The sequence below is a fragment of the Pagrus major genome, chromosome 13, assembly GCF_040436345.1.
Source record: "Pagrus major chromosome 13, Pma_NU_1.0".
Classification (NCBI taxonomy): Eukaryota; Metazoa; Chordata; class Actinopteri; order Spariformes; family Sparidae; genus Pagrus; species Pagrus major.
The window spans coordinates 4888336-4913852 of NC_133227.1; the positions used below are offsets into that span (position 1 = coordinate 4888336).

Here is a 25517-nt window from a genome sequence, read left to right on the forward strand (position 1 = left end):
AAGTATTTACTTATATCTGGTGAATGTTCACAATTTCACAATCATAAATAAGTCAGTTTGTGTGTATAGTCTAAAATTATACAGATCGGATCAGATCAGATAGATCTCATTCAGTATGCAGGCCAAAAAACAACAAACAAAAATACTCATTAAGAGGAAGAGGTAAAAAAGATCACACAACAACAACAATTTGGTCAGATAAGGAAATAATGTGAGAAATCTGGAGGGGGGATATGGGACATCCCATTTCTGGACGTGGTCCTATGCATGAAGGAAATGGGTAATTACAAAAAAATGTACTCAATGTTGTAGCTCACATGAGGCTAACAGAAAGATTCAGTCAGGAGGATTAGATAGTAAATATCATGTTCGATAAAATAAGAAGGAGAGTCCCAGAAAATAGTTGTACTAATGCAATCAAAGATCAAACATGTAATAGTCACAGTATTTCACTGGTAACCTGTGAAACAATTCATATTTTGTGAAAGGTTCCTAAATCCTTTGTCTCTATGTTACAATATGCTGCACAATGGTCTTGATAAGGGTGTGGTTGGAGGTGGTTTGTTTTGCCACTGATAGACTGGTGACATGCAAATCACGACCCAGATTTAGGCCAGTTTGCATGTGTCATCACATCCATGCCAGACCACTTATCAGTCTGCTCTCTCGTGTCTGTGCGCGGTGATTAGATCAGTACTCTAACTGGTATACATCTCGTATAAAATAACAATTGCTACAGCCCTTTCTAAATAGCTATTTCTTGCGTCTAAAGTTGACCAAACGAGTCAGGAAAAGCTCAAGATACCTGAAGCTGGCTCGGTATGTACTTCCGGTGTGTCCACTTCTTACAACGTTAAAAGCCTCCGATAGCGGTGTCGTTTAATTTTATTGAAGGAGTGTGGGTAACGTTTATGAAAATTCCTTGCCACAAAACATTTGTCTGTTTTTATAAACGTATACCAAAGGTGAGTTTGGTGTTTAAACTAATAACCCGTGACATCTTAGCGAACAAGACTTTTATTTTGAAAATGCTGACCGGAGATCTCGTGATATGTTGCGTGATTCCCGCCGCTCTTCCATCCCTGTCCTCCTCCCCGTGTGTGTCTACATTCCTGTGTGTGATGAACCTGATGGCTCCCAGTCTGGACTTGTCTTGTCCCCTGAAAACAAAAGTTCATGTTGTCGTGTCGTGGCAGCGCAGGCAGACCCTTATCCACACCAACAGCCATTTATCTAATCGTACCTGTTTATCGGCTTTCTGCACGGGCAGCTGCACTATTTTACTACATAACTGACCATAAAACCTCTTGATTTAGTAAAAAAAACCAAACACAATGCCATTAAAAAGACGAGAATTAATATGCCGGGCACCACCTGCCTCTGGCGACAAAACTGCGACACTTGGAGACATTTCCTGACTTTCTCTTTTCCTCCATACTGTCCCACTGGACACCCAATGGGAGGGACTTAAGTGCACATCACCTACGGGGAATACAAATGAGCTCCTCTGGCTGGAAAACGATGAAACAGTACTTCTAAGCTGGATTTACGTCTCATCTTCCTGTTTACCGGTTGGGATATCTGTGTATGCTGAGCCGCGGTGCTGCTTGAAGTGAGAGTAAGTATTTTTAGGCCTAACTTTGACGCATATTTCCCTCCTGTGTGTGTGTGTGTGTGTGTGTGTGTGTGAGAGAGAGCTGTCGCAGCATTGCCGACCGAAGACTGCCCAGCAGCATATTTAACATCCCTGAGGCACGGACACCACCACACTGCCGGGGACATGTGTACGTTCAGTAACGCTGTCACCAGGTGACATTTGTGGCGTACTTATGTATTTATTATTTAAATTCAGGTGTAGTTTTCGTTGTGACATGCGCCGCTGTAGGAAACCAGGGGATGGGTGGAGACGAGAAAACTTGAGCCTTCAGCATTTTCAACCTCCACAGCGAGTAAACCTTGATATTCACGTTTTTTTTAAAAACGACTTTACAGCTACATTTAACAGAGTGGCTCATACATACAGTATATAGAAAACGTGTCCTGGTGAAGCAGCACGCCGCACATCCACCACGTTATCCAAACTTCCACCAACTCTCAAAAACGTGCGTGTTAGTCTCCAAATACGTGTCTTAAACTTTACAAAACTAGAGTATGTTTACTTGAAAGGGGTTAATAATGTCGTGAAACGTTGAATCAGTGAGGGGGAAACTCCTTCTTTTAGGCGACAATTGTGCACGTTTGGGGAAATCCGCTGGGGACCAGCACAGCAGGAGTTGACTCAGCAGCACTGTTGTTTTAGTCATGTAGGAATTTATGACACACTCAGATCCTGTCATTTGGCACGTTTCAGAGTCTGGTGCCAAATGTTCTGCTGTCTTTAAAGGCCCCACGAAGGACTGTATGTTGTTTGTTAAGGATCATAACTTTCCCTTATAGCTGGGAACATAAACTCAAGTCTAGGTCAAGATAATCCTTTAATCTGTGTTACACTGCTTGTACCATGTTGCCCCTACAAGAATATGCAAACAGAGCAATCACTTAGATTCATTACCATTTAATAACTCAGATAAATTATAACAATGAATGAATCAGGTCATATTCAGATCTCTGCTAAGTCTTGTCATGGTGGCTTGTGCAAAAATGGCTAAATAAATTAAATGGAGCATGTTTTGTGATGGAAACAATCCTCTATGCAACAGTATTAATGACATCCTGTGTGATGCATTGTCAGAGGTGCTCAGTTTCACCTGTAACCCAGCAATGATGTAAAGGTGTACTAACCACACCCTGAGTGCACCTCTACATCACTGCAGCAACGTGAGAACAACTATTAGAGATCTGGTCAGTAGTAACAACAAAATCTTCAGCTGGTGTCAAGTCGCTCTTGAAAGCCCCTATGTGTTGTACTTACATGTTATTATAGCAACTTCAATTATTATGGTGGTGTAGCTTTTTGTTTGTTGAAAAAATAGACAATCACAATGAAAACGGGTTAGTCTGTGCATTGCTTGATCATTTTCGGTATCTCTCTCTCTGTCACCATCTGTATTCCCTTCGTGTCAGTCAGGTATCTAAGTCTTCAAATTCTTCATAAAGGGGCTTTAAATCTCTCATGGCCTTGTCAGTCACTGCTACCCGCGGCATAAAGTGGTACCTCATCCAGCGCCACTGATCCACACACACAGATTTACATTCATATGACTATTTGTTGTGTAAGGTGTGGCTTGCAGTGATAGATGGCAGTTTGGCCTCTGTTGTGGAGGACTCTGAGTGAATAGTGAAGACAAAAGAGTTGCACACCAAAAAGCAAAAAACAAAAAGATCTTATGAGGTCATAGAGTAAAAGTATATTATCTCTGGATAATCTCAGTTGGCTGTGCTCCATATGAAGATATTTGCCTCATCTTTTTATTTGATTGTATTCGGTTTTCTCATGCATGCCAGGGTACTGCTCATTATCTCTGCTCAGTGGTTTATAGCCTTTCATCTGACAGTAAAGATGGATCAGGGAAAAACTTATAGTCTTCATTGCATTTAACAGACCAAAGAGCCTGTTTGGAAAAATACTGTTTTGCCAACAAACAACTGCGAGTGACTTTAAATGAGGGGTTTAATGTCAGCTCACATGGCTGGATGGCCTGAAAAGATCTGGCATTACAAGTGGAAGCAGCAACAAAAACACACAGCCAAAACAAACTTACAAACTTATAGCTGTACAGGTAATAACTTCAAAGCTTGATTATGAGCAGTGTATTCACTGATACATCATTCTATGGAATTATATTATCTGAATGTACAAAGTATAAGGGAGATCCTCCTGTTCTTGAGCTGCTGCACATTATCTCAGCTTAAAGGCCACCAACCCAAAGAGTCGTTATTTGACAACCTGGGAATGAGACTCAATAATCAACTCTTTCACCAAAATCCCTGATGTCCAGAAATATCCCGAACACAGCAAAATGCTTAGAAAACCAGAAAACACAGGAAGAGGGCAGGGCCCCTACAGATACTGACACCAACACACACTTCTCGTGATAAGAGGGATTACTTTTTCTATGAGTCAATACATAGTTTTTTGTAGGAAAATCCGGCAAACTATAGCTGTAAATGCTCTTCTCATGTCCGTCCCTTGTGATGGGTTACTTTTAAAAAGCAAATATATTGCAGAACTGGAAGCATGTGCTGCACTGAGGGCTGATTTTCAAAGAAATGTTGATTAAGCTTTCCATTGTTTTCTCAACCAATCAATAAGTTTTTGCTCTATAAATTGTGACAATGGTGAAAAGAGTCGATCAATGTTTCCGAAAGACCAACATGACGTCCTCAAATGGCTTGTTTTGTCCACATACATACAGTTTACTGTCATAGAGAGATGGTAAACACTCTGGAAAGGCAGCATACTTTTGATTTAACATGCATATGCACAAAATTAAAGTCGGTTTTAGCTTCTGTGAAGCCTTGGTTTGTTGACATGTTTGTGATTCTTTTCCTCTTCTGTATAATCCATGTGACATCATTTTTGCAAGCACTTTTGAAACCTTTCTAACTGGCTGACCTTTATTCAATGTAGTGCTGACAAGTGTCACACATGTCCACCCAGAGCTCCACCACTAATATTATATATTATATTTCAGTCATAGGTGTAAGCAGAAGTGCAACAAGGCAAGTTCAGTGATAATGCTGCAGTGAAACAAAAAGTAACGTGTTATAAAGTGCTTATGGTTGTAACAGTTTTTTTTAACATTAAGCATTGAAATTTGCTCAAATGTTTTCTGGAACTATTACTGCCTCAAATTAGTTTTTGGTCTATAAATTGTTACAGTGGTGAAAAATGTTGATCAATGTTTCCCAAAGCCCAACATGACGTCCTCAAATGGCTTGCTTTGTCCACATCCTAAATACATACATTTTACTGTCATAGAGTAGTAAAATAAACACAAAGCAGTGAACACATTTAAGTAGTGTGAATCAGAGAATTTTGACGTTTCTTTCTTAAGAAATTACTCAAATCGATTATCAAAATAGTTGCCGATTCATTTAATAGTTCACAGCTAATTGATTCAAAGTGTGATATGTAAGATAGTTAATTGTTAAGTGTCATCTCCAGGTTGTCACATACTGACGTTTTTAGTTGGGGGCTGGCACGACCTACACACAGCATCAATGAGACTCAACGATCACCTATCTTTCTCCAGAATCACTTTTTGCACCTTTAATTGTTGCAGCTCTAGTTTTAGCACCTTGTAGCTTCTCAAAAGATCCAGAAGTTTCCCAAAAACTCTCTGTTGATGTTTTCAAACTTGACTCTAGGCTGTGATAAGTTACAGTACATTAGCAAGGAGCTGGGAGGAAACATTTTGGATTTGTGGTCACCATAGAGTGCTATAAAAAAAACCCCACAAAACATTCGTAATGAGATTTATGTGTTTACAATGGCTGGTGATTGTTTCATTGCAGTCTGTTTTTATTGCCACTCCTTGAGTCTTTAGATGCTGCCAATAGCCTTTGGCTCGTACAGTACAGGTGGAGTACCCACCCATCATTCAGGCTCTTGTGTAGTTGCTCCTGCATGCTGTGTGCAGATGGGAAACACTCTGGAAAGGCAGCATAAAGTTGATTTAACATGCGCCTATATGCACAAAATTAAAGTCAGTTTTAGCTTCTGTGAAGCCTTGGTTTGTTCACGTTTGTGATTCTTTTCCTTTTCTGTATAATCTCAAACCTTTCTAACTGGCTAACGGTTATTCAGTTTAGTGCTGTGTCACACATCTCGACCCAGAGCTCCACCACTTATATTAGGAAGTTTCAGTTATACGTGTTAGTAGAAGTGCAACAAGGCAAGTTCAGTGATAATGCTGCAGTTAAACAAAAAGTAACGTGTTACAGAGTGCAAATGGTTGTAACAGGTTTTTTTTAACATTAAGCATTGAAATTTGCTCAATTGTTTTCTGAAACTATTACTGCCTCAAATCACTGGGTGCTCTCAATTTTAAATATCTGTCCCTCTCTCCCTCTATCTCTCTCTATCTCTCTCTCTTCTTCACACACACACACACACACACACACACACACACACACACACACACACACACACACACACACACACCTTCCTTTTACTCGTTTCCCAGGAAACATTCAGCCATTCATTGAAATGCCTACCAGCGCACTATACAAAAGGGTTTACACACACACACACACACACCCACCCTTTTCTCTCACCGGTTTCTGTCTTCTAGACTTCTCGTATGTCGCAATGTTGATGATCTGATCAAAAGGTAAACAGCACAAGACGCCTGCTGTGTATGAATGCTCTCTGTTTGTGGCATTTTATCAGTGGTACTTCTGACATTACCTAGTCTGTTCTGTTGACTGGTGTGATATGTCGCTTTCCTCAAGGATTAGCAGAAACCTGCTTGACTGCTGATTGTTTCACTAACTCTTCGGCTTCCTCAGACACTAACTGTATCTCCAGACTGTGCTGTATTATTATTAAATCTGATTCTTGCTTGTATTGTCTTAATTATTGTACCGCTGCTGCCTTTACAACTACTGGTACTCCTACAAGTGTTACTGTCGCTACTGCTACTCAGTATACTGCAGCTGCTGATACTAACACAACTAATGCAAGTACTGCTGTGGCTGCTGATTATGCAACTAGGCATGGGATGGTATGAAGATTTCATCTTAGATTATCCTGGTAATCATCAAACTATGGCACTAAAACATACTGGAAGAAACACATTTTTATTGCATCACAGATAGGACATAATCTGAACACACCTGCATCTGCACAAAATACCACTAGGCCTGTCATGATAATTACGCTATTGACTTATTGTTCATGTCTCAACTTATCAACTTATCACTAAAGAAAATGTATTTCATGGCAGTCTTCACTTCCATTGATTTCTATAGCTCTCATTTTTCTGCTATGAAATGAGAGAACACACACTACTTTGTAACAAAAAAACATTCATGAAGTTTGCTTCAAATCTGAATGTATTATGGGTCCTCTGATAATGTGACCAAATCTGCTGGCTCAAAAATATACATTAGTAATTCTAATATTTGGTTCTGGCAGGCCTCTGGCGGAATTTTTAACCACTCCTCTTGACAGAATCGGTGAAGTTCAACTAAATTTGTTGGCTTTCTGGCACGGACTTGTTTCATATCCACATGTTCTCGATGGGGTTCAAGTCAGGACTTGGACATGACCAGAAGAAATGTGTCATAAACTGTATTGGCAGTATGATGCCTTTTGAGGAATGAATAACTATGCCCCTGTGCCAAATGTTTAATATTTATTTAGGTGCAATTTTTGATAACTGCATTTATCATTTTAACTGCATTTTATGTATTGTTTTGGTTGTGTGGTTATGCTTTATGTTATATTTATTTAGGACATTTTAGTATTTTACATTCCAATACAAATTTATGAATATTTTTTAAGAATTAAAAGTAATTTCCCTTTGAAAGGGTGTACTGGCATTATTATGCTATTATATTCTCATTTTGCCAGTGGAATAAAATTGTCTTAACATGACGATACTATCGTTTGATGCAATTATTTCGGGGACAATATATCATTCAACAAACGTAGCTATAGTGACAGGCCTAAATACTCATTGTAGTAGTACTGGCACCACCGAAAGTACTAATACTTTTCCTCAATTAAATGATTACTATAAGCATGTTATCCATAAATAAATTGCTTCAGATAGTGAAAGAGAGACTTTAAAATGACTTAGGCCGTGACATCTTTCTTGTTTTAAAACATAATATATTGATGAACAATGCAGTGGAATTGATACATGGATGAAAGCTGCTAACAGCCCTCTGAACTTTAGCTACACTAGCATACACACTGACAAGCGCTGCCAGTAAAGATGGACACTGCAAAATTAACTTTTTGTTCACTAACCGAACAGCTAGTGAATGGTCAAATGTTGCCAGCCATACAATACATCGCCACTGGTTTTTGTTTTGGCTGGCGAGTGCAGTAAATTTACTAGCCATTTTCATATTTTAACAGCATTTGGTTGGTGGCTGTTGCTACTTTTGAGCCCTGTATTAGTTTATTGTAAACAGAATCTTCAATCAGGCTTTATGAAACCATTGTACAGGAAATATAATCTTATTATTTAATGCAGCTGATACCTTAAACATTCAGTCTATTGAGTGGTTGTTATAAGTTGTCCTGCTGCCTGCAGACTGTGGCACTTTTGCCGTTACTGGAACAATAAAGCACTTCGTTGTTTGTCTGATGTTGATGTGAACTTAAAGTTCAGTGCTCTAAAATCTCAATCTGCTGTAGTCTTTATGAAGAGATTGGTCGCAGTTTCACGTTTGTGTGATCACTACTTTTCTCATGCATACCACTGTGGTGCACATTATGTATGCTTAGTGGTGAGAAGGTGTGCAAACTCTGGACTGGAAATGTAAACCCCCCTTATCTTTTGTCTTTTGTTTTTGCAGCACAGCAGCTGGCATTTGTAACAACTGTGCGATGGCCAGTCCAGAGGATGTGATTGAGCCCGTGGCTCAAAGCTCAACAGCCCAAAACCTGGGCAGACGGCGTTATATGAAAGACCTCCATGATCTGAGTCCAGACGAGCTAGATGGGCTCATGTCCAGCAGTGGTAAGAAAGCAGCCCCTTTTATGAATACATTAACTTAAAGGTATGGGCTGCCCATTGAAACTGTAATAGCTGTATCATAAAAATGTAATTGAAATGTTTTAATCTCCCAAATCACAGAGGGTCGTCCTTTCCTTGTGGTGCATCATCTTCCTGAACTAAAGGAACAGGGTATACCTTACCTAATACCTGGCATTCCCATTACATGCAGAGTGGACAACACAGAGAAATACACGACTCGCTCAAAGGTACATAAGTTTATTTTTATTATGTATATAGAAAATCAATTATATTCTCTCTCTTGGTGCTTGTAAAGGATTGTGATATTTATAGAAAGCTTCAGATGACACGTTAACTTTATTAGTCACTCTTTATGATCACGTGAAACCGGTTTCTACAGTTAAACGTCAGACTTGTGATCACTTTTTAATGTCTGATTTCAGTGGTATTTTCAATCCTGGCTGAAAACCCCTTGAAGTTAAACTTGACTGCCCTTTACCATGATGACACTTTGTCATATTGAAACTGTGGAAGTAGTGAAATATGCATATCACACTTTACTCAGCATTATTGTGGTTTTTATTGTGATGATTTGTCATATTGAACTGCTACTTGTTTTAATCCAGCAGGCTCAGCTGTTGTATTAGCCTGTTGTAGTTCAGATAGAGAAGTAGACTGAAAATGACATGTTAAGATTCTTTGTGTTGAGTTTAAGTATAAACTGGTGAGTATAGTGTTGAGAGCATCTGAGGAAGAGGGTGTTTCAGGGATGCCAGGTTTTACTGCAGGTAGGGGCCTCATTTCACAAAGTATGTGAGTTATCAGGAGCACACTTTATAACTACGACACATTAAGGCTGTCAAAAGTTGTCAAAAAGCTGTAGTATGGAAAGTAACAATGCTTTCAACCTATGGCTGCAGTAACATCTGACATTATTAAAAATGTGTTGGTGTGTGTTCAGTGACATTTACTTAACCAGCAATGTGTACTGTGTGTTCTTACTAAAAGGATCATTGTATTATGTGTTGCTGTCTTGCTATCCAAAGACTATTATTCCAGTATTGTATCGAAGTTCTAAAATTCTAGTATTGTGACAACCTCCTAACACGTCCACATTCACACAGTCTCTTTCCTTACTTTTTCATGCTACATATATACATGGGTATTTACATAATGGTAATGGTATCCAGCATGGAACCAGAGAAGCACCACACGTTGCACTTTTTAGGTCACTCACAAAAGAATGTGCACTAATTGGTAACAGATGAGATAAATAATAGCTCAGTCAGTTTTTATGTCCGTCCTCTGTCTTAGTTCTCCATTTGTTTCTCCCACAGTCCAAAGACAGGCATGTCAGGGGATTTGGTAACCTAGAAATATCCCCATGTGATTGTGTTCGTAACAAGTCCGCATGCTAACAATATTCTCTAAACTACTATTGTAAAGAAAATGTTACTGAAACTGTTCAGTATGAGTGCCCATTAGGTCTGGAAGAACTAAAGTTCATGACAGTTCAACCCTGATCCACTGCACTCACTATATGCAGGTACAACTACAGTATAATTGACACTTTGGGTGTGCTAACTTTCATTTCTAACTCTTAAAGAAGTTCTTTAGAGATAAAACCGTCTGGCTTTCTGACCTGTTCACTTAGCGGGCGTTGAGGTAAAGCTGTGGCTAGTGATGTTACCCAACAAAAAATTGAAGAAAAATGTGTCCATAACTGATAAAAAAGAAAGCAAAAAACTTTGAAAATAATACCCATGCCCATTAGATAAAGGTTTTGGCAATAAAGGGTGAAATGACAATTTAAAATCCTGCTATTCTGTCCTTTGATTTTCATCAAAACTAGTTTTATTTCATTTTGAACTTGCTTTCACATCCTTTCAATAATACCCCTCCAGGTCCATGTAGGCACCTTGTACACAGTGCGGTTAACACACAGCCACTTCCACTGGACAGTGAAGAGGAAGTACAAACACTTCCAGGAGCTGCATCGAGACCTTTACAAGCACAAGATGATGATTCACCTGCTGCCTCTGGGAAGGTCGGTGTACAGGCCTGTTTGTTGTAATCGTGTAAATAAACCTCTCAATCTCTCTTAGGGATGCGTGATCCAATCCGTGCATCTCTCAGGTTGTACTGAGTTTATCATGGTCAGTATTCAGTTGTTTGAATATTCAAATTTTCTCTCAAAGGTTTTCAAAGGAGAGGCAGCAGCTGAGAGCCATGTCAGAGGAAATGCCCAGCCTGCATGGGACCGAAAGGACCAGAAGGACCTCCAGTAAAATGGTATCAAACAAACCAATCAATACATATGTAGTATATACAGTACATACTTTTATGTTTAAATTATATATAAAGAACATACATTACATATAAAGAAAAAAAGTATTTTAAAAAGGGATCTTTAGTGTAAATAATAATAGTTTTGAATTATATCATGAATATATTGTAACAAATCAGCTCTACACAACAAAACAATGGCCCAAAATGATTCATACAGTTTCAGGGTAATCCCATTGACTTGCACATGACTTAACTGACTGTTGTGTGATGAAAAATTTGAAACTATAAACTGCTTTTCTACTGCAGAAATACCTCGAGGAGTACCTGAATGGCCTGCTGGAGAATGTGTTCTGCAGGAATGATCACAGCATGGTAAAAGCTTTAAAACAAAAACACACACACACACAAAGTGGATGTCATGAAGCATAATAACATTTTCTCATCTCCTTCTCTTTCAGCTGGAATTCCTCTCTGTCGGTGCTCTCTCCTTCGTCACCGATCTGGGACCCAAAGGCCTGTAAGCAAACTTTTTAAGTGTATGAGACACGAGGAAAAGTAAATCATAAGGCGTGTGATAGATTTTTATTGTGCAACATGTGTCATCTTGTCTCAGGGAGGGACCAATCTTCAAGAGGTCAGGGGGCCATCGGATCCAAGGCCTGAATTGCATTGGCCATCATCAGTTCTGTTTCCGCTGGTCACGGCGCTGGTTGGTAGTGAAAGACTCCTTCCTGATGTACATGAACCGAGACAACGGCAGGATCAACTTTGTGCTGCTCTTTGACCCGGAGTTCAAAGTGAAAGTGGGCCGCGCTTACACAGACACCAAATATGGAGTCTGCATCGAGAACTTCACTCGGTAGGTTAGCTGTGTGTTTGCCTACGCACTGACAGCTCCAGAGTATGATTAATGCCTGGGGTTATTTTGTGTTTGTGATGCATGCGTGGCCTGTTTGTTTTTTGTTCAGGAGTCTGATCATCAAGTGCAGCAGCTACAGACAGGCTCATTGGTGGAGTCATGAAATCAACCGGCTTGCAGAAACCTGTGACTTCCTCAAAGTTCAACGGTTTGATGGGTTCGCACCACCACGCGAGAACACACTCACTAAATGGTAAGATATGTAGTGTTACTGAGAGTTACAGCCTTCTGTCTACAGGTTTCATTCTCATTTACTAACATTTTATGGTTCATGATCGTTGTTCGAAGGTATGTGAATGGAAAAGGCTACTTTGCAGACCTGGCAGATGCTCTCGAACAAGCCAGGGAGGAAATCTTCATCACAGATTGGTGGTAAGTGTAATGTGGTGATGAAGGCGCTTAATTTTAGCAAACAGAGGTTGCTCCATTGATATATTTAAGCTACATATAAAGAGTATTGATAATGTCAATGATATTTGTCCTTCCTCGTAGGCTCAGCCCTGAAGTGTTCCTAAAGAGACCAGCAACTGAGAACTACTGGCGCCTGGATGAGATACTCAAACGCAAAGCAGTAATGATTCTCTCTGTCTTGTTCTTTTCTTTTAGTCAATTTAAATTAATTAAAACTTAAATTTCACATTATCAGTGCTGATCATTTTTGTCTCTTTGAACCTTTTCCTGCAGGAACAAGGAGTCAAAGTGTGCATTCTGCTGTACAAAGAGGTGGAGCTGGCACTCGGCATCAATAGTGAGCACAGCAAGAGGACTCTTATGAATATGCACCCAAACATCAAGGTCTGTTTTTTGATTTGATATACAAGCTACGACTACACAATTAACAGAGGCCTCGTCTCATGTTTTAACATTGACTCCATCCCCCATTGCCCATCAGGTGATGCGACACCCTGACCACGTGTCGTCTGTGGTGTTCCTGTGGGCTCACCATGAAAAGATGGTGGCCATTGACCAAACAGTAGCCTTTGTAGGGGGGATTGACCTGGCCTTTGGGAGGTGGGATGACAGCCACTACCGGCTAACTGATCTGGGTTTGAAAGAGATGGCCAACGGTGTAACCGAGGAGGAGCCCAAAGGAGATACAGTAGTAAGAAAATGTTCTTCTTAGTCTTTCAATTGCCGCTGAAAGCATGAAAATGTTTACAGGGTTCATAGTTTGGAAATTTTGGAAAATGCTCAGTCATAAACAGTATATCAGGAATTTGCTTGGAATTAACTAGCCGCCTTGAAAAAAATTGCTGAATATTCAACATAATCTGGTGGTTCATCTTCACAAGCGAACCAAAATCTCTAAATCTCTAATTGTTTTAAATGAAACGAACCCATCATCATATTTGTTTGTGTCTTGGCAGCAGCTGGTAACCAAAACAAAGTCACAGTAAACATTGATTGCTTTAAATATAAAGGTATAGAATAAAAGTTGTTTTTTTTGTTTTACTATTGTATCTACACTAACAGTTTAGATTTGATGATAAAGGCTTTGGCTTTTGATTAAGATGCCTTGAAAATGCTTGAAAAGTGCCTGAATTTGACTCTTAAAAAGCCCTTTACAGGAGGTCATGAACCAGTGTGCTTTAAATATGTCACATGTCTCTGTCTACCAGGACAATGGTGTGGCTGATGGTCCAAAACCGTCAGATCCAGACACACAAGCAGAGCAGGAGCCTGATAATCTGACTGGCAACACTAAACTGTGGCTTGGCAAAGACTACAGCAACTTCATCAGGAAAGACTGGGTCCAACTGGACAAACCGTTTGAAGGTATATTATCTAAATCTCCTTCAGTATCACATGCACTCATGCAGATACACAGAGAGGCTGTGTATGCAGAGCTCAAAGGATCGCTTTTTATACTCTTTCAGATAACATTGACCGTACTCAAGTTCCTCGCATGCCGTGGCGTGATCTGTCTGCAGCCGTTCATGGCCATGCTGCCAGAGATGTAGCCCGCCACTTTATCCAGCGCTGGAACTTCACCAAGGTAAGACTCGACTGTTGTGTCTTTTTAAAGCAACTGTGAACTGAGTTTTATTTTCATTGTTTTGTTAGCATGGTGTTCCTCATCGTTTAAGAGACTGGAGCATGAGTGCTCTGCTAAAATCAGTTTCAGAAGTGAATCTTCCAAAGCAGTCAGTTGAAAGTCTAATCAAAGTAAAAAAATGTTTTCCACTTGTTCTAAATGTGTTGTCCCTTTTTAAAATGTGATAATGTAAAGTGTCTTTGAGTATCATGAAAAGCGCTAAATAAATAAAGTGTTTTCTTCTTATTATTATTAAAAATAAGCAAAAGTTAAGAATTGTTCATATTGTCATCACAGAGCTAAGAAAATCTGAGATTTGTGTTGCTATGGCCCTGTTGGAATTTGTAGGCCTTTGTCCACATTCTCTAATATGTTATGTTATGCTAACCTGTTTGGTTAATTAGCTGCAGCTACAATAATATGTCTCAGGTAGTTAGTAGTAAGATAATCTTATTTTAACTTTTTTAGACGAGGCTTCTGTAGGAAACATGAGTTAGAGGAAGGTCAAAAATCTGGCTTCCATTCATTCGTTTTGTCTTCTCTAGATCTTCAAAAACAAGTACAAGGACGAGTTCTACCCTTACCTTCTCACCAAGTCTCACTGTACTGCCGACTCGCTGTCATACACTGTGCCTGGGTCCACGAAGGCTAAAGTGCAGGTATTTATGCGTACACATTCACAAAAGATCAAGTTACTATCTGTGCAAAATACTTTGTCATAGTGTTGTCACGATACCAACATTTTGGTATCGATACCGGTACCAACATGTATTTTGATACTTTTCGATACTTTTCCAAATAAAATTAATTACGTTGAGATACATAACCTAAAAAATATTTTCATTAAATATAGCCTGTCTTATGTAGGACCAATGTCTTTAAATGATACGTTACATTACTATGCTGTACTCTTTATAACATATTAAATGGCTAAATGTGTATGTAAAAGTTTATTACTTCATAAAGACCATGCATGTGTGCATTTACAGCTTTGGAAAAAAAATTAAGGGACCACCATTCATTTATTATAAATCAGCATGTCTAAAAAGTTTAAAAATCACTGACTGAGAATATAAATATAAAATAATATAATATAATATAATATAATATAATATAAATAGGCTATTTAAACCAGAGAAAGTGGTAATTGCAATGCAGCTTTAATTTTTTTCCAGAGCTACTTTTGTGGAGAGTGAAGGGGGCTGTCGTTGCTTTTAACACTGAATGTGGCTTTTTTTTTCATGGGTAGGGTATCTAAGTTATTACCTGTCGTTCTCTGAACTCCTTGTGCAGGTCTGGGTGCTTGTCCTTCAAATGTTTGGCCAGGTTGGATGTGTTTCCACCCTTTGCGAGACACGTTTTATAACACCGTCTGCACAGTGGTGCTTCAGTGTTAATGGCTTCGCCATGCGCATTTGTTTGGAAGCCGAAGTTCTTCCAAACTGCACTTCGCGCACCTGATTTGTCCGTAAGTTGCGGAGTGGTGACGGTTGCAGCAGCTGCCATTCTCTCCCTGCTCCTGTCTCTCTCTCTCTTTCTCTCCGTTATCTCTCCCTGTGTCCAAGCTTTCCTCCTGCTCTGTTTGTTGCTCCAGTAACTCGCTCGCTCCCCCGCTTGCTCTGACTTCCTCGCCTCGGCTCAAATTACAATGCGGTGACGTCACGCGGCGCCGTTACGCGGCGCTATATAAAATGAAATGAAAAAAGTACCGGTCTCATCCAAGCGCAGTATAGTACCTTTTTAAATGCGTCGGTACCGCGGTACCAATTTAGTACCGGTATACCGTACAAGCCTACTTTGTCATTAGGAAAACAGAAAAAAACAGTTATGTAAATCTTACAATCAGTTAAAACTGGACAATGTGCACGCTAAGTAATGCTATTTAAAGGGACAGTTCACCCAAAATCAAAAACACATATTTTTCCTCTTACCTGTTGTGCTATTAATCCATCTAGATTGTTTTGGTGTGAGTTGCCAAGCTTCAGAGATTACTGCCTTTGCTTGATCATAATAGAACCAAGTGGCGCTCGGCTTGTGGTGCTCAAAGCACCAGAAAAACATCTTAAAAAATTCAACAGCAATGTCTCTTTCGAGAAATCATGACCGGTTACTCAAGGTGGATTATCTTGATTTCCTTGGATGGATTTCCTTGACCTTGTTGTGAGCAATTCTATGTGGGAACTATTTTCTTTCCACCAAACTACACCCGCCAACTGTATCACTGTACAGAAGGAAATGCATTGACTCAAGGATGAGAGGCTGTCATGTTCGTTCTCCTTGGCAAGGTGAAAAGTTAGCTAGCTGAGTTAGACAAGTTAGCTAGCCTTTCGTCCATGAGTAGGTGCTTCCTTCTGCACAGTGATATGGAAAGAATATAGTTTGACATGAAACTGCTCACAACAAGGTCTGTGTATTATCTTGAGTAACCGGGTCATTATTTCATTATTTTTTTAAGGGCGCTTTGGGCGTGTGGGCGAGTGTCATCTAGTTCCATTATATTAGAGAGAGGCAGAAATCTTCACGGCCGATACCTCCAAAATTCGGCAACTCACACCACAACAATCTAAATGGTTAAATCGCACTACAGGCAAGAGGAAGAAGATGTTATTTTGATTTTGGGCTGAACTGTCCCTTTAAAGTCTAAATAATGTAATAAATATATAGGTATAAACAGTCTATGAAAAGGTTTCAAGGACATGAAACCTGTGATCTATATCATTTTAGCACAAATGGGAGGTAGTGACAGTGATCTGAATATATCTAATCATCTATAACCCGACATGATTGTTGAACTCACAACACTGCCAGATGCAGTTATTTGGGAAAACATGCTTTTTAGCCTTCACACATACAGAACATACCGTCTCTTATACCAAAGCTGTTCCCACGTGATCAGACTCTCTCTCTATTCACCGTGGGCGGCAGCTTTGCCGGAGAACAGTGACCAGTTGTGAAACAAGCTCAGCAAACATTAAAGAGAACAGCAGAGATAGGCTTCACACTAGAGACCGCCAGACACCTGTGCTGCATAGAGAATCGACCCTTTACACACATGATGACAACACAGAAGTATTTATGGATCTTTAAAGTGGCCGTTCAGTACATTCACACACTTTGCATTCATAAAAGAAATCACACTGCTGGTCACCTCTGTGTTAATTTAGAGGAATTAGTGAAATGTAATTACTGTAAACAAACAACACCATTGCCAGGAGGATTGAAAGCCCCACTGGCTTCTACACTGCGATTTACATTGTGTGACACCAAGTCAGATGTAGCAGGAAATCAGATGGATTTCTCTCCAGTACAACAAAGAGACACTGTTCTGGCTTTTCAAGTGGTGTTTTTTGCAATGGCAGATGGTGGAACAAGAGTGAAGCCTGTGGAGAAAAATCACTTCCAACATGTTTGTCCTGTTTAGTAAAGCCAGAGAAAACAAATGCCCTGCCAAAGACGAGGAGGGACGACAAGTGGTAGTATCTTTTTTGCAACAGGCTTCATGGGAAATGTGGTCCATTCTCTTTGAATATCATATGCTACGGCTCTGAAGTGTTCCGACAGTGAGTGTTGGGTAACAATAGCTTTTGCTGTGCCTGTTTTCTTATTCTATCACGGGCGGTGGCCCGTAACCCTAACCAGCGCTCACTCTATGCCGTAGCTTTCCTATCAGGTGTTGTTGATCTCTTATTTAGGCTTCAGGGACAGTGCCTCAGTTGTCATACTATGATAGAGCTTACAGAGTGTAAGTGGAGTAGAAGTTAAAAAAACTTTCAGCAGTTTCAGGTTTCTTTTTTGTTGCAAGTATAAAATGCAGCTGAAGCGTTAAAAAATTACTAATAATATACTGTATTTATATGAAGTGATAACGTATGTTTGTTTTGCTACACTTAAAGTTTATTTGATGATAGTAAATTAAGACGTGTCAGGCAAGAAGAGTTAATGAACGGATTGCATATAGTTTAGTTAAGGGAATTAATTTTTTAGGGTGTCAACCCCTTCACAAAGAAATACCATAAAACGTTTTTCTCCATTTCACTTCGATTGGTGCTTATCTAGCCATGGATATTTAGCATTACAGAGACAGATTCAAGATTTACTTCAAGAAACAATCGAGAATTGAAAGACACTTCAAAACTGTAGTAGTTTAACTACATTTTGCAATAGTGGGATATTTGATTTATATGTATGACCTGTGAGCAAGTCGTCACTTTTTGCTATGAATTCAACTGAGTGGCATTTTTTGCTAGCATGTGCATGTTTTTGGATTATAAACATTTTGAAAAAAAATTTTTTATCACACGTGCAAGTTGAAGTAAGTTTGAACTGCTTTTTCTGAGGACTGCCTGTGGCTTAGCAGGGAGAGGGGTCCACCAGTCGGAAGGTCTGTGGTTGGATGATGTCGGTGGGCAAGATACTGAACACTAAAATGCTTCTGGGGGCTGGTGAATGGTTATCGCTCTTGCTGAGCAGTGGCATGGTAGCCTCTGCCACCAGTGTATGAATGTGTGTGTGAATGGGTGAATGCTGACTTGAGCTGTAAAGCGCTTTGAGTGGTTGCCTAGAGACTAGAAGACTAGAAAAGTTCTGTATAGGTACAGTCCATTTACTATTTAGTCCATTTAAGTAGCTTAAGTTAACCAAATTAGATTTCTCCTTTGGGTAGCTTTGCTGTAGTTCTTCCAAATTAGCTTCCACAACACTGGGCAGAAACAGTAGGAAAGGCAAAACTGTAGGATATTTCATTAGAAATGTGGTGAAATGATTCACCATAAATGTCATTTTTTCAGGTGTTGCGCTCTGCTGATCGTTGGTCCACCGGAACGTGTGAAAGCTCGATCCATAACGCCTACATCCACACCATCGAGAACAGCGAGCACTACGTCTACATCGAGGTAACACAGGAATGCCACCGTTGGTTACAGACAAATATGTACCTTTTTAGTGTAGAATGAGCTTAGTTATAACATATATCTACGCTTTTAATGATTTAATTTACATTTCAACAAGTAAACAGTCAAATCATGTTTAAACCATTTGAGTCTGCTGTGTGTTAGGCTCTCATAGTCCTCCTCATGATAAAACTGATACATTAAAAGGGCAGACATGGCAAAAACTGTCACTGTAACCTTGAAACATAGCAACACCTAAGATGGGACTCTATTTTGTTTAAGTGAAGTATACTGCCCTCTAACTTTATTTCTGATGTTTCAGCATGTGATTCTTACTTACGTACGCACGATTTGACTCATTAATTTCATATTTGTGTGTCTAATCATGAGGATTCATGAGTCTGAATGCAATCTCAGCTCTGTCCCTTCCTTGCCAGCTACCTACCTAACCTGTTTTAGCCCTCGCCTCATGCCGAGCCACCATCTGCCTTCTCTCTGCCCTCAGAACCAGTTCTTCATCAGCTGTGCGGATGGAAAGACTGTCCACAATGGGATCGGTGATGCAATTGTGAACCGAATCTTGCGTGCACACAGGTCTGGTTTGAGTATAGTAGCCAGATTTATGTGGCGCTTCATTTTTTATACACACATTCTTTAACCTTGAAGCTATAAAGCACCCATACATGAAACCTATGCTCAAAATATGTCCATTTTAAATGAAACATAATATGAAAATGAATAGAAATATGAGTGAAAGGAGAAGTCCACTTGTAGACAATGTGCATGTTGACATTGTGTCTTATTGCAGAGAGCAGAAGAAGTACAGGGTGTTTGTGGTGATTCCTCTGCTTCCTGGGTTTGAGGGAGACATCAGCGCGGGAGGTGGAAATGCCATCCAAGCTATTCTGCACTTCACTTACAGGTGAGAACCTTTTCCTCCCATTACCTTCTTCACTCAGCCCACAGACCAGAACAAACACAACAACTTATGACAGCCATGGGAAAAGTCAACCTCTGAACTTTCATCTGGCTCAGTCATGTTTCCAATCATGTGGAGTTGTAGTTGATATAGATTTTCTTCAGCTCTGTCACTGACTTACGTTTGTGCTTAAATTATTTGGATCACATGTTTTGTGTCCTTGAGACCCTTTCAGAGACTGTTAATACATATTTATTTTGTTTTGTTTCAGTTCATGTTGCCAATATAGTCCTTATAGACCTATCTATTCTATTTAAGTACTAAATACAAAAGTTGAGGGTTTATTCCATTACTTTGTTATACAAGTACACAGGTGTTTCTCCAGTCACAGATTTCCTTTGCATCAATCAGATTTCCAGGTGTAATGTCACTGAAGAAACTCTGTTTACCATCATTAATGTTTAATTCTTTCTATTATTTTTTATTATGTCATTGTCCTATCATTTTAAATGTAATTTTAATGTCTAAGGACCATGTGCCGAGGAGAGCACTCCATCCTGTCAAGACTTCGTGAAGGTGAGTTTTCGGCATCTATCGCATTTCAACCAAAAAAATCACAGTAGTCACATAATTCCACCTGTTTCTTCTCTGACATGTGTGTCTTTCTTTCTCTTCACTTTGCTCCTTTAAACTGAAGCCACTGGTACTAGGTATCTGCCCAGTATCCCTTTTCATCCTTTACTTATCCATCTTCTATTCACATCTATTTTAACAGGCTACATGTCAATGTGAGATTTTTAATAAATCTTCACTCTATTTCTGTGTTGTCTCTTGTGAATAATGTGATTCGGGTTTTCCTCCCCAGTTGAGGACAAGTGGACAGAATACATCACACTCTGCGGTCTCAGAACACACTCTCAGCTCTCCGAGTCGCTTGTCACAGAGCTCATCTATGTTCACAGCAAGACCCTAATTGCTGACGACCGCTGCTATATCATTGGTGAGTCACCTTGAATCATCATCGAGTGCCATGGCAAAATAGCTTATCCCCCTCCACAGCACTGAGACTTGCTTGACAGGAGAGCAGACTCCTGTTGAAATATTTTAATTGATGTATTATAATGTACGCTATGCTTCTAATGAAACTATGAAATCACATCAGTACATATTAACACCATTAAAAACCGACAGATATACCTGTGGTCAAATTAAATATATGCAAGTTAACAAATGCATGGACATTAATTTACAAGAATTTATCATTAAGAGGATGACATTTGATATTTACAGGTGCAAGCTCCTTAAGTAAGGTGATCTAAAGCACAGTGGCGGATGGCAGTAGATCAAGTGATTAATGACAAAGTTTGAATTTTTAAAAACTGCACTAATAGAAAAGAAGATTCTCTCGTTAATATAAGTACTTCATTTACCTATTTAATCAAACCCCATTTTTGATTTTATGTATTTTTTTTCAGCAAGACATGCAATGTATTTGCAACTTTTGTAATTATTTTATAGTATTCCATTCTTAGTGGCGGGGTCCGCCATTTCTGTACTGGATTAAAATTGCCGTTACACGTACAAGGGATTCAGAGAAAATAATACATGCATGTAGTCCAGTGTTAGGGTTTGCAATTTTACTTTATTGACATAAAGTCTCACTGTTTACTCTCAGGATGCCGTAATGTAGCTGCTTTAAGTTACTGCTAATGCAAACCATACTTTTTAAACTGCTGCTCATTTAACCGTTAAAACAGTTGGGTTTTATTGTGAGGCAATGACAGGAAATGTAAACAAATTAGCGATGATGGCAATTATTCATCATAAATGCAGCCAGGACTCACATCTGAGGGATCTTAACTTTAAAGCACTTTCAATATCATTCATTATTTCCTTCTGATAATTGCTCCATAAATGCTGGTTTGACAAGAATGATGCCTCTGAAAGGACAGATCATAAACGCGTGTGCTTTCCACGTGTGCTCCAGGATCAGCCAACATCAATGACCGCAGCATGCTGGGCAGTAGAGACAGTGAGATGGCAGTGTTTGTGGAAGATGAAGAGCGGGTACCATCGGTCATGGGAGGGGAGGAGTACCAGGCAGGACCTCTCACACTCGCTCTGCGCAAAGAGTGCTTCAGGTCAGGACAAAATATGTAGTTTATTACCCATCTTATGAAAAACCTATATAGTTTCCTTTTTGCTTAAGAACTGATAAGAACCATATTGTGACGGTCTACAGGAACAGAGCCTTTTTGTTGTTTGAATGCACTTTTACTGCTAAACTTATGGCCATTACTTATTTTCCCTTCCAGTGTTCTTGTTGGAGCTTCTTCAGACCCCAGTATCAATGTTGATGATCCGATCAGCGACGATTTCTTCTTCTTGTCCTGGAACGCAGCTGCTAAACTGAATGCCACCATTTATGACAAGGTATAATGTAAAGCAGAAATGGTGTATCATACAGTAACTCATGACATTTAGAGCTTATTCCCTACAGCTGAAATGTGTAGTTTCAGTTTTCTCACCCCTCCTGTGTTCTCGATGCAGGTCTTTAAATGTCTGCCCTTCGACTCTGTGCACAACATGCGAGAGCTGAAGGAGTACTTTGCCGAGAAACGGCTCTGCGACACCGACCCCGAGCAGGCCATAGAGGAGCTGAAGGCCGTCCGAGGTCTGCTGGTCTACTTCCCCCTGAAGTTCCTGTGTGAGGAAAACCTGCTGCCTCCACTGGCCACTAAAGAAGGCATGGCTCCTGTAGGGCTGTGGACATAACCGCAGATCAGCCCAGATCAGACCACTACGTAACAGCTAAAGGGCTGCTGCGCCACATTCTCCTTCCTGTAGGTCCAGTTCACCTAATGTTCAGCACAGTTAGAGCACTGGCACTCCATTGGTGAGGGAAATACATCACTTTAACACAATTTATTTGTTACTCATTGATGTTTTTATATTGTCTTTTTTACTGACAATGGCATAGTCGAAACATAACCACTGAAATCTAGATTTTATGATGACTATCTGTTAGAACAGTATATGAACATGCACAGGCCAGTTTATTCACAATGGCAGAGTCTGCAACACGACATGAATGTATGAGTCAGGAGAGGATTGCGATGTTGTATTGGAAATCAAGCATCTCACATGATCTGGGAACATAGTGTACAGTTATTGGTGCAAGGTTTTTGGGTGGGTGGGTGGCTCTCTCTGTCTCTCTCTCTGTCTCTCTCTCTCACGCTCGCTCTCACTCTCTCTCTCTCACGCTCGCTCACTCGGTCTCACTCTCTCCCTCTGAGGCTTCACCTCTCGCTGCAGTGCCAGCAAATCTGTCAGAACATTGTGGTTGTTATGGTGACGGGATATAAAGAGATGACTGGATCGTAGCTGAAATAAAGACTGGATGGGGCAGAGAAGGGAGAGTACTGATAAGAGGGATAAGTTACTAAATCAGGATGGTGAAGCGGGAGATAGAAGGTGATATGTTGAAAGAGGACTGGCAGTTTTTTCTCCGGAAGTCAGTCATTTTTAATAGTTTCGGATAAATGATCAGGTGGGAAAAGTGTGGGAGGGAAAGAAAAAGGAGGACAAGATAATTCAAGGGTGTTATGTTGATTTACCGTTAATTGTTGCCTTTTTTTTAAAAGTCACCATGACAACCAAGTGAATTATTATTTGTCAGCAGTCGAGAACAGAACATTCGACTATCCACTTGGCTTTGAAAAAGCTGCGTGAAGCAGAGACACAGACTGTTTGACCATTGCATATTTCCATGTGGGCTTTACAATTCTGTATCCAGGTGCCATGAATGTTTTCCATATCTATACTATGTTACATTCAGCCATAACACTGTAACTGAGAAGTGTTATAATGTGGCTTTTGTTCATGCTGCAATTCCCATAATCAAGTCATATTTTCAGTATAAGATGCAAAGATTTTTAGGTTTAATTTGATGTAAAACCAAGTCAGTTACTCTCTTGACACCTGTAAATTCCCTTTACTGAGCCGTAAGGAACTGAGTGACTACTATTGAGCAATCTGAAAAAGTCTTGCATTAGACAAATATGTAGCATAGGTGGTGGATGTAGACTGGAAACTACTGATATGGAAATATCATGTAATAATTCAAAAGAGCGTAAAAGAAGATGTAACATTCCTTATGTAGAGAAACTGGACTTGGGTTATTTTTATGCAATAACAAAATGTTCTACGATCCTTAGTTGTAAGAGATGGGTGACAGGAATGGAGTTTGACCAAGATGAGGGGAAAATATTAATTCTTTAACCTGAGATTGAACACTTGGGCTAAACTATTTTACTTCAAGCATTTTTACATGTTTGAAGGTTTCTTACATTGCACAAGTTTTCTCAGTGCCTTTGTAAAACACCGGTGTCGTGCCAAAGCTTTTAGAAAGCAACCAGCAGAGAAGCATCAATAGGCAGCATGCAGTGCCTCTGGACCTAATGTTTTATATTCTTAGCCTTTCGGAGGTGTTCTCATTGGATGATGCAAGTTGGGGAAAAAAACCTCGTCCCATCTATTTTAAAGAGACCTGCATGTTGACGGATTGGCTCAAATTGTGATAGAGCCAGTAAAATTGTACTGACTGCCTCATAAGTTGTTTCTTTCCAAACTTGTCTGTGAATGTGACAGACGACGAGTGTCCCACATGATCACCACCTTGCCCTACATGCAGCACCTTTTACCGAGGAGCGAGTAAAACCATCTGTGTTTAGAAATTATGCATTGCTGACTTCAGAATGATCCAGACTTTCCTTTGGAGGATATTAAAACAAACATCATGAGCCCTTGCACACTAGAAGCTGGGAATACAGCACAAAATGGTTGCCTTGAGCGATATTCTTTGTTTAAAGATTCTGCTGAATTGTCTGTGATGTACTGAGAAGTGACCTTATACTGTTTCTATCATGAATTTTTTTTTATGAGACCAATGAACAGCATTACCAGTATATTTGTATGTATATATTATTAATATTCTAATTTTGTGTTTTTAACTCATCCCTATAATCCCTAACATTCACCATGTGAAAGCCTGTGTGTATGCAAATCTGTAGATGTAGGTCATTACCTTAAAGTTGCTGATGTATAAGTTACTAACACTCAGGGGTAGAGAGATCATGAATATTCTTGTTGAACTGCTTGAGAACAGTTGTGAACAACTTGTACTTAAATGTATGTTACTTCTCTTGTTTCCTCATGAAACTTGTTTTTTTATGGATTTTTCAAATTAGCTTTGATTTAACAAATGTCAATTAGTCAAATTGGTTCTTCAAAATAGCAAACTTCCCATGTAGTGTTTCTATAAGACTACAGTATAATTGTAATTGTAATGATTGTGAGTAAATATATAAACATGTTTAGAGACAATTAAATATCAAGTATGAAAATAAGGATGAATTTTATGCTATGGTATGTCTACTTAAAATATTACATAGATAATTATAATGATATTCATGATGTTCCTAAGATCTTAAGACAATGTTCCTAAGATCCTAAGACAATAGCATCTGTTTAGGTGTGTTTTGTTTTTTTATCAATAAAAATTGCTCACTGCCAGAAAACACTGATATCATCTAGGGACAATTTGCAAGAGAAAAACAATTCTCTGTTGTATTGTACTAAATCTACTAAACCACTACTATCACTATTCTTGTAAATTACTGCAACATCCTTTGCTGTTTGTATATTCTTAGATAATAAAAATGTTTTTTTCAGAGAACAAATTGGAGACTTGAACACAGACTGAACATTTTACAGGAAGTGTACATTATTCACCACAAAAATGAAATGAAGTCAATTTTTACAAATACTG

General features: G+C 39.4%; 1 protein-coding gene across 1 annotated transcript; it reads left to right on the forward strand.

Moving 5' to 3' along the window:
* Window positions 1-1575: 1575 nt before the first annotated feature.
* Window positions 1576-25428, forward strand: pld2 (phospholipase D2). Its single transcript, XM_073479993.1, has 24 exons — window positions 1576-1618; window positions 8476-8639; window positions 8757-8884; window positions 10541-10683; window positions 10835-10928; window positions 11232-11297; window positions 11384-11442; window positions 11539-11784; window positions 11894-12037; window positions 12133-12216; window positions 12337-12415; window positions 12529-12639; window positions 12737-12946; window positions 13464-13620; window positions 13722-13840; window positions 14425-14538; window positions 18667-18771; window positions 19274-19362; window positions 19577-19690; window positions 20217-20263; window positions 20553-20687; window positions 21675-21828; window positions 22003-22120; window positions 22238-25428. Exons 2-24 carry the CDS (start codon window positions 8507-8509, stop codon window positions 22460-22462), a joined length of 2874 nt encoding a protein of 957 aa, XP_073336094.1. The 5' UTR covers window positions 1576-1618; window positions 8476-8506; the 3' UTR covers window positions 22463-25428.
* The last annotated feature ends 89 nt before the right edge of the window (window positions 25429-25517 follow it).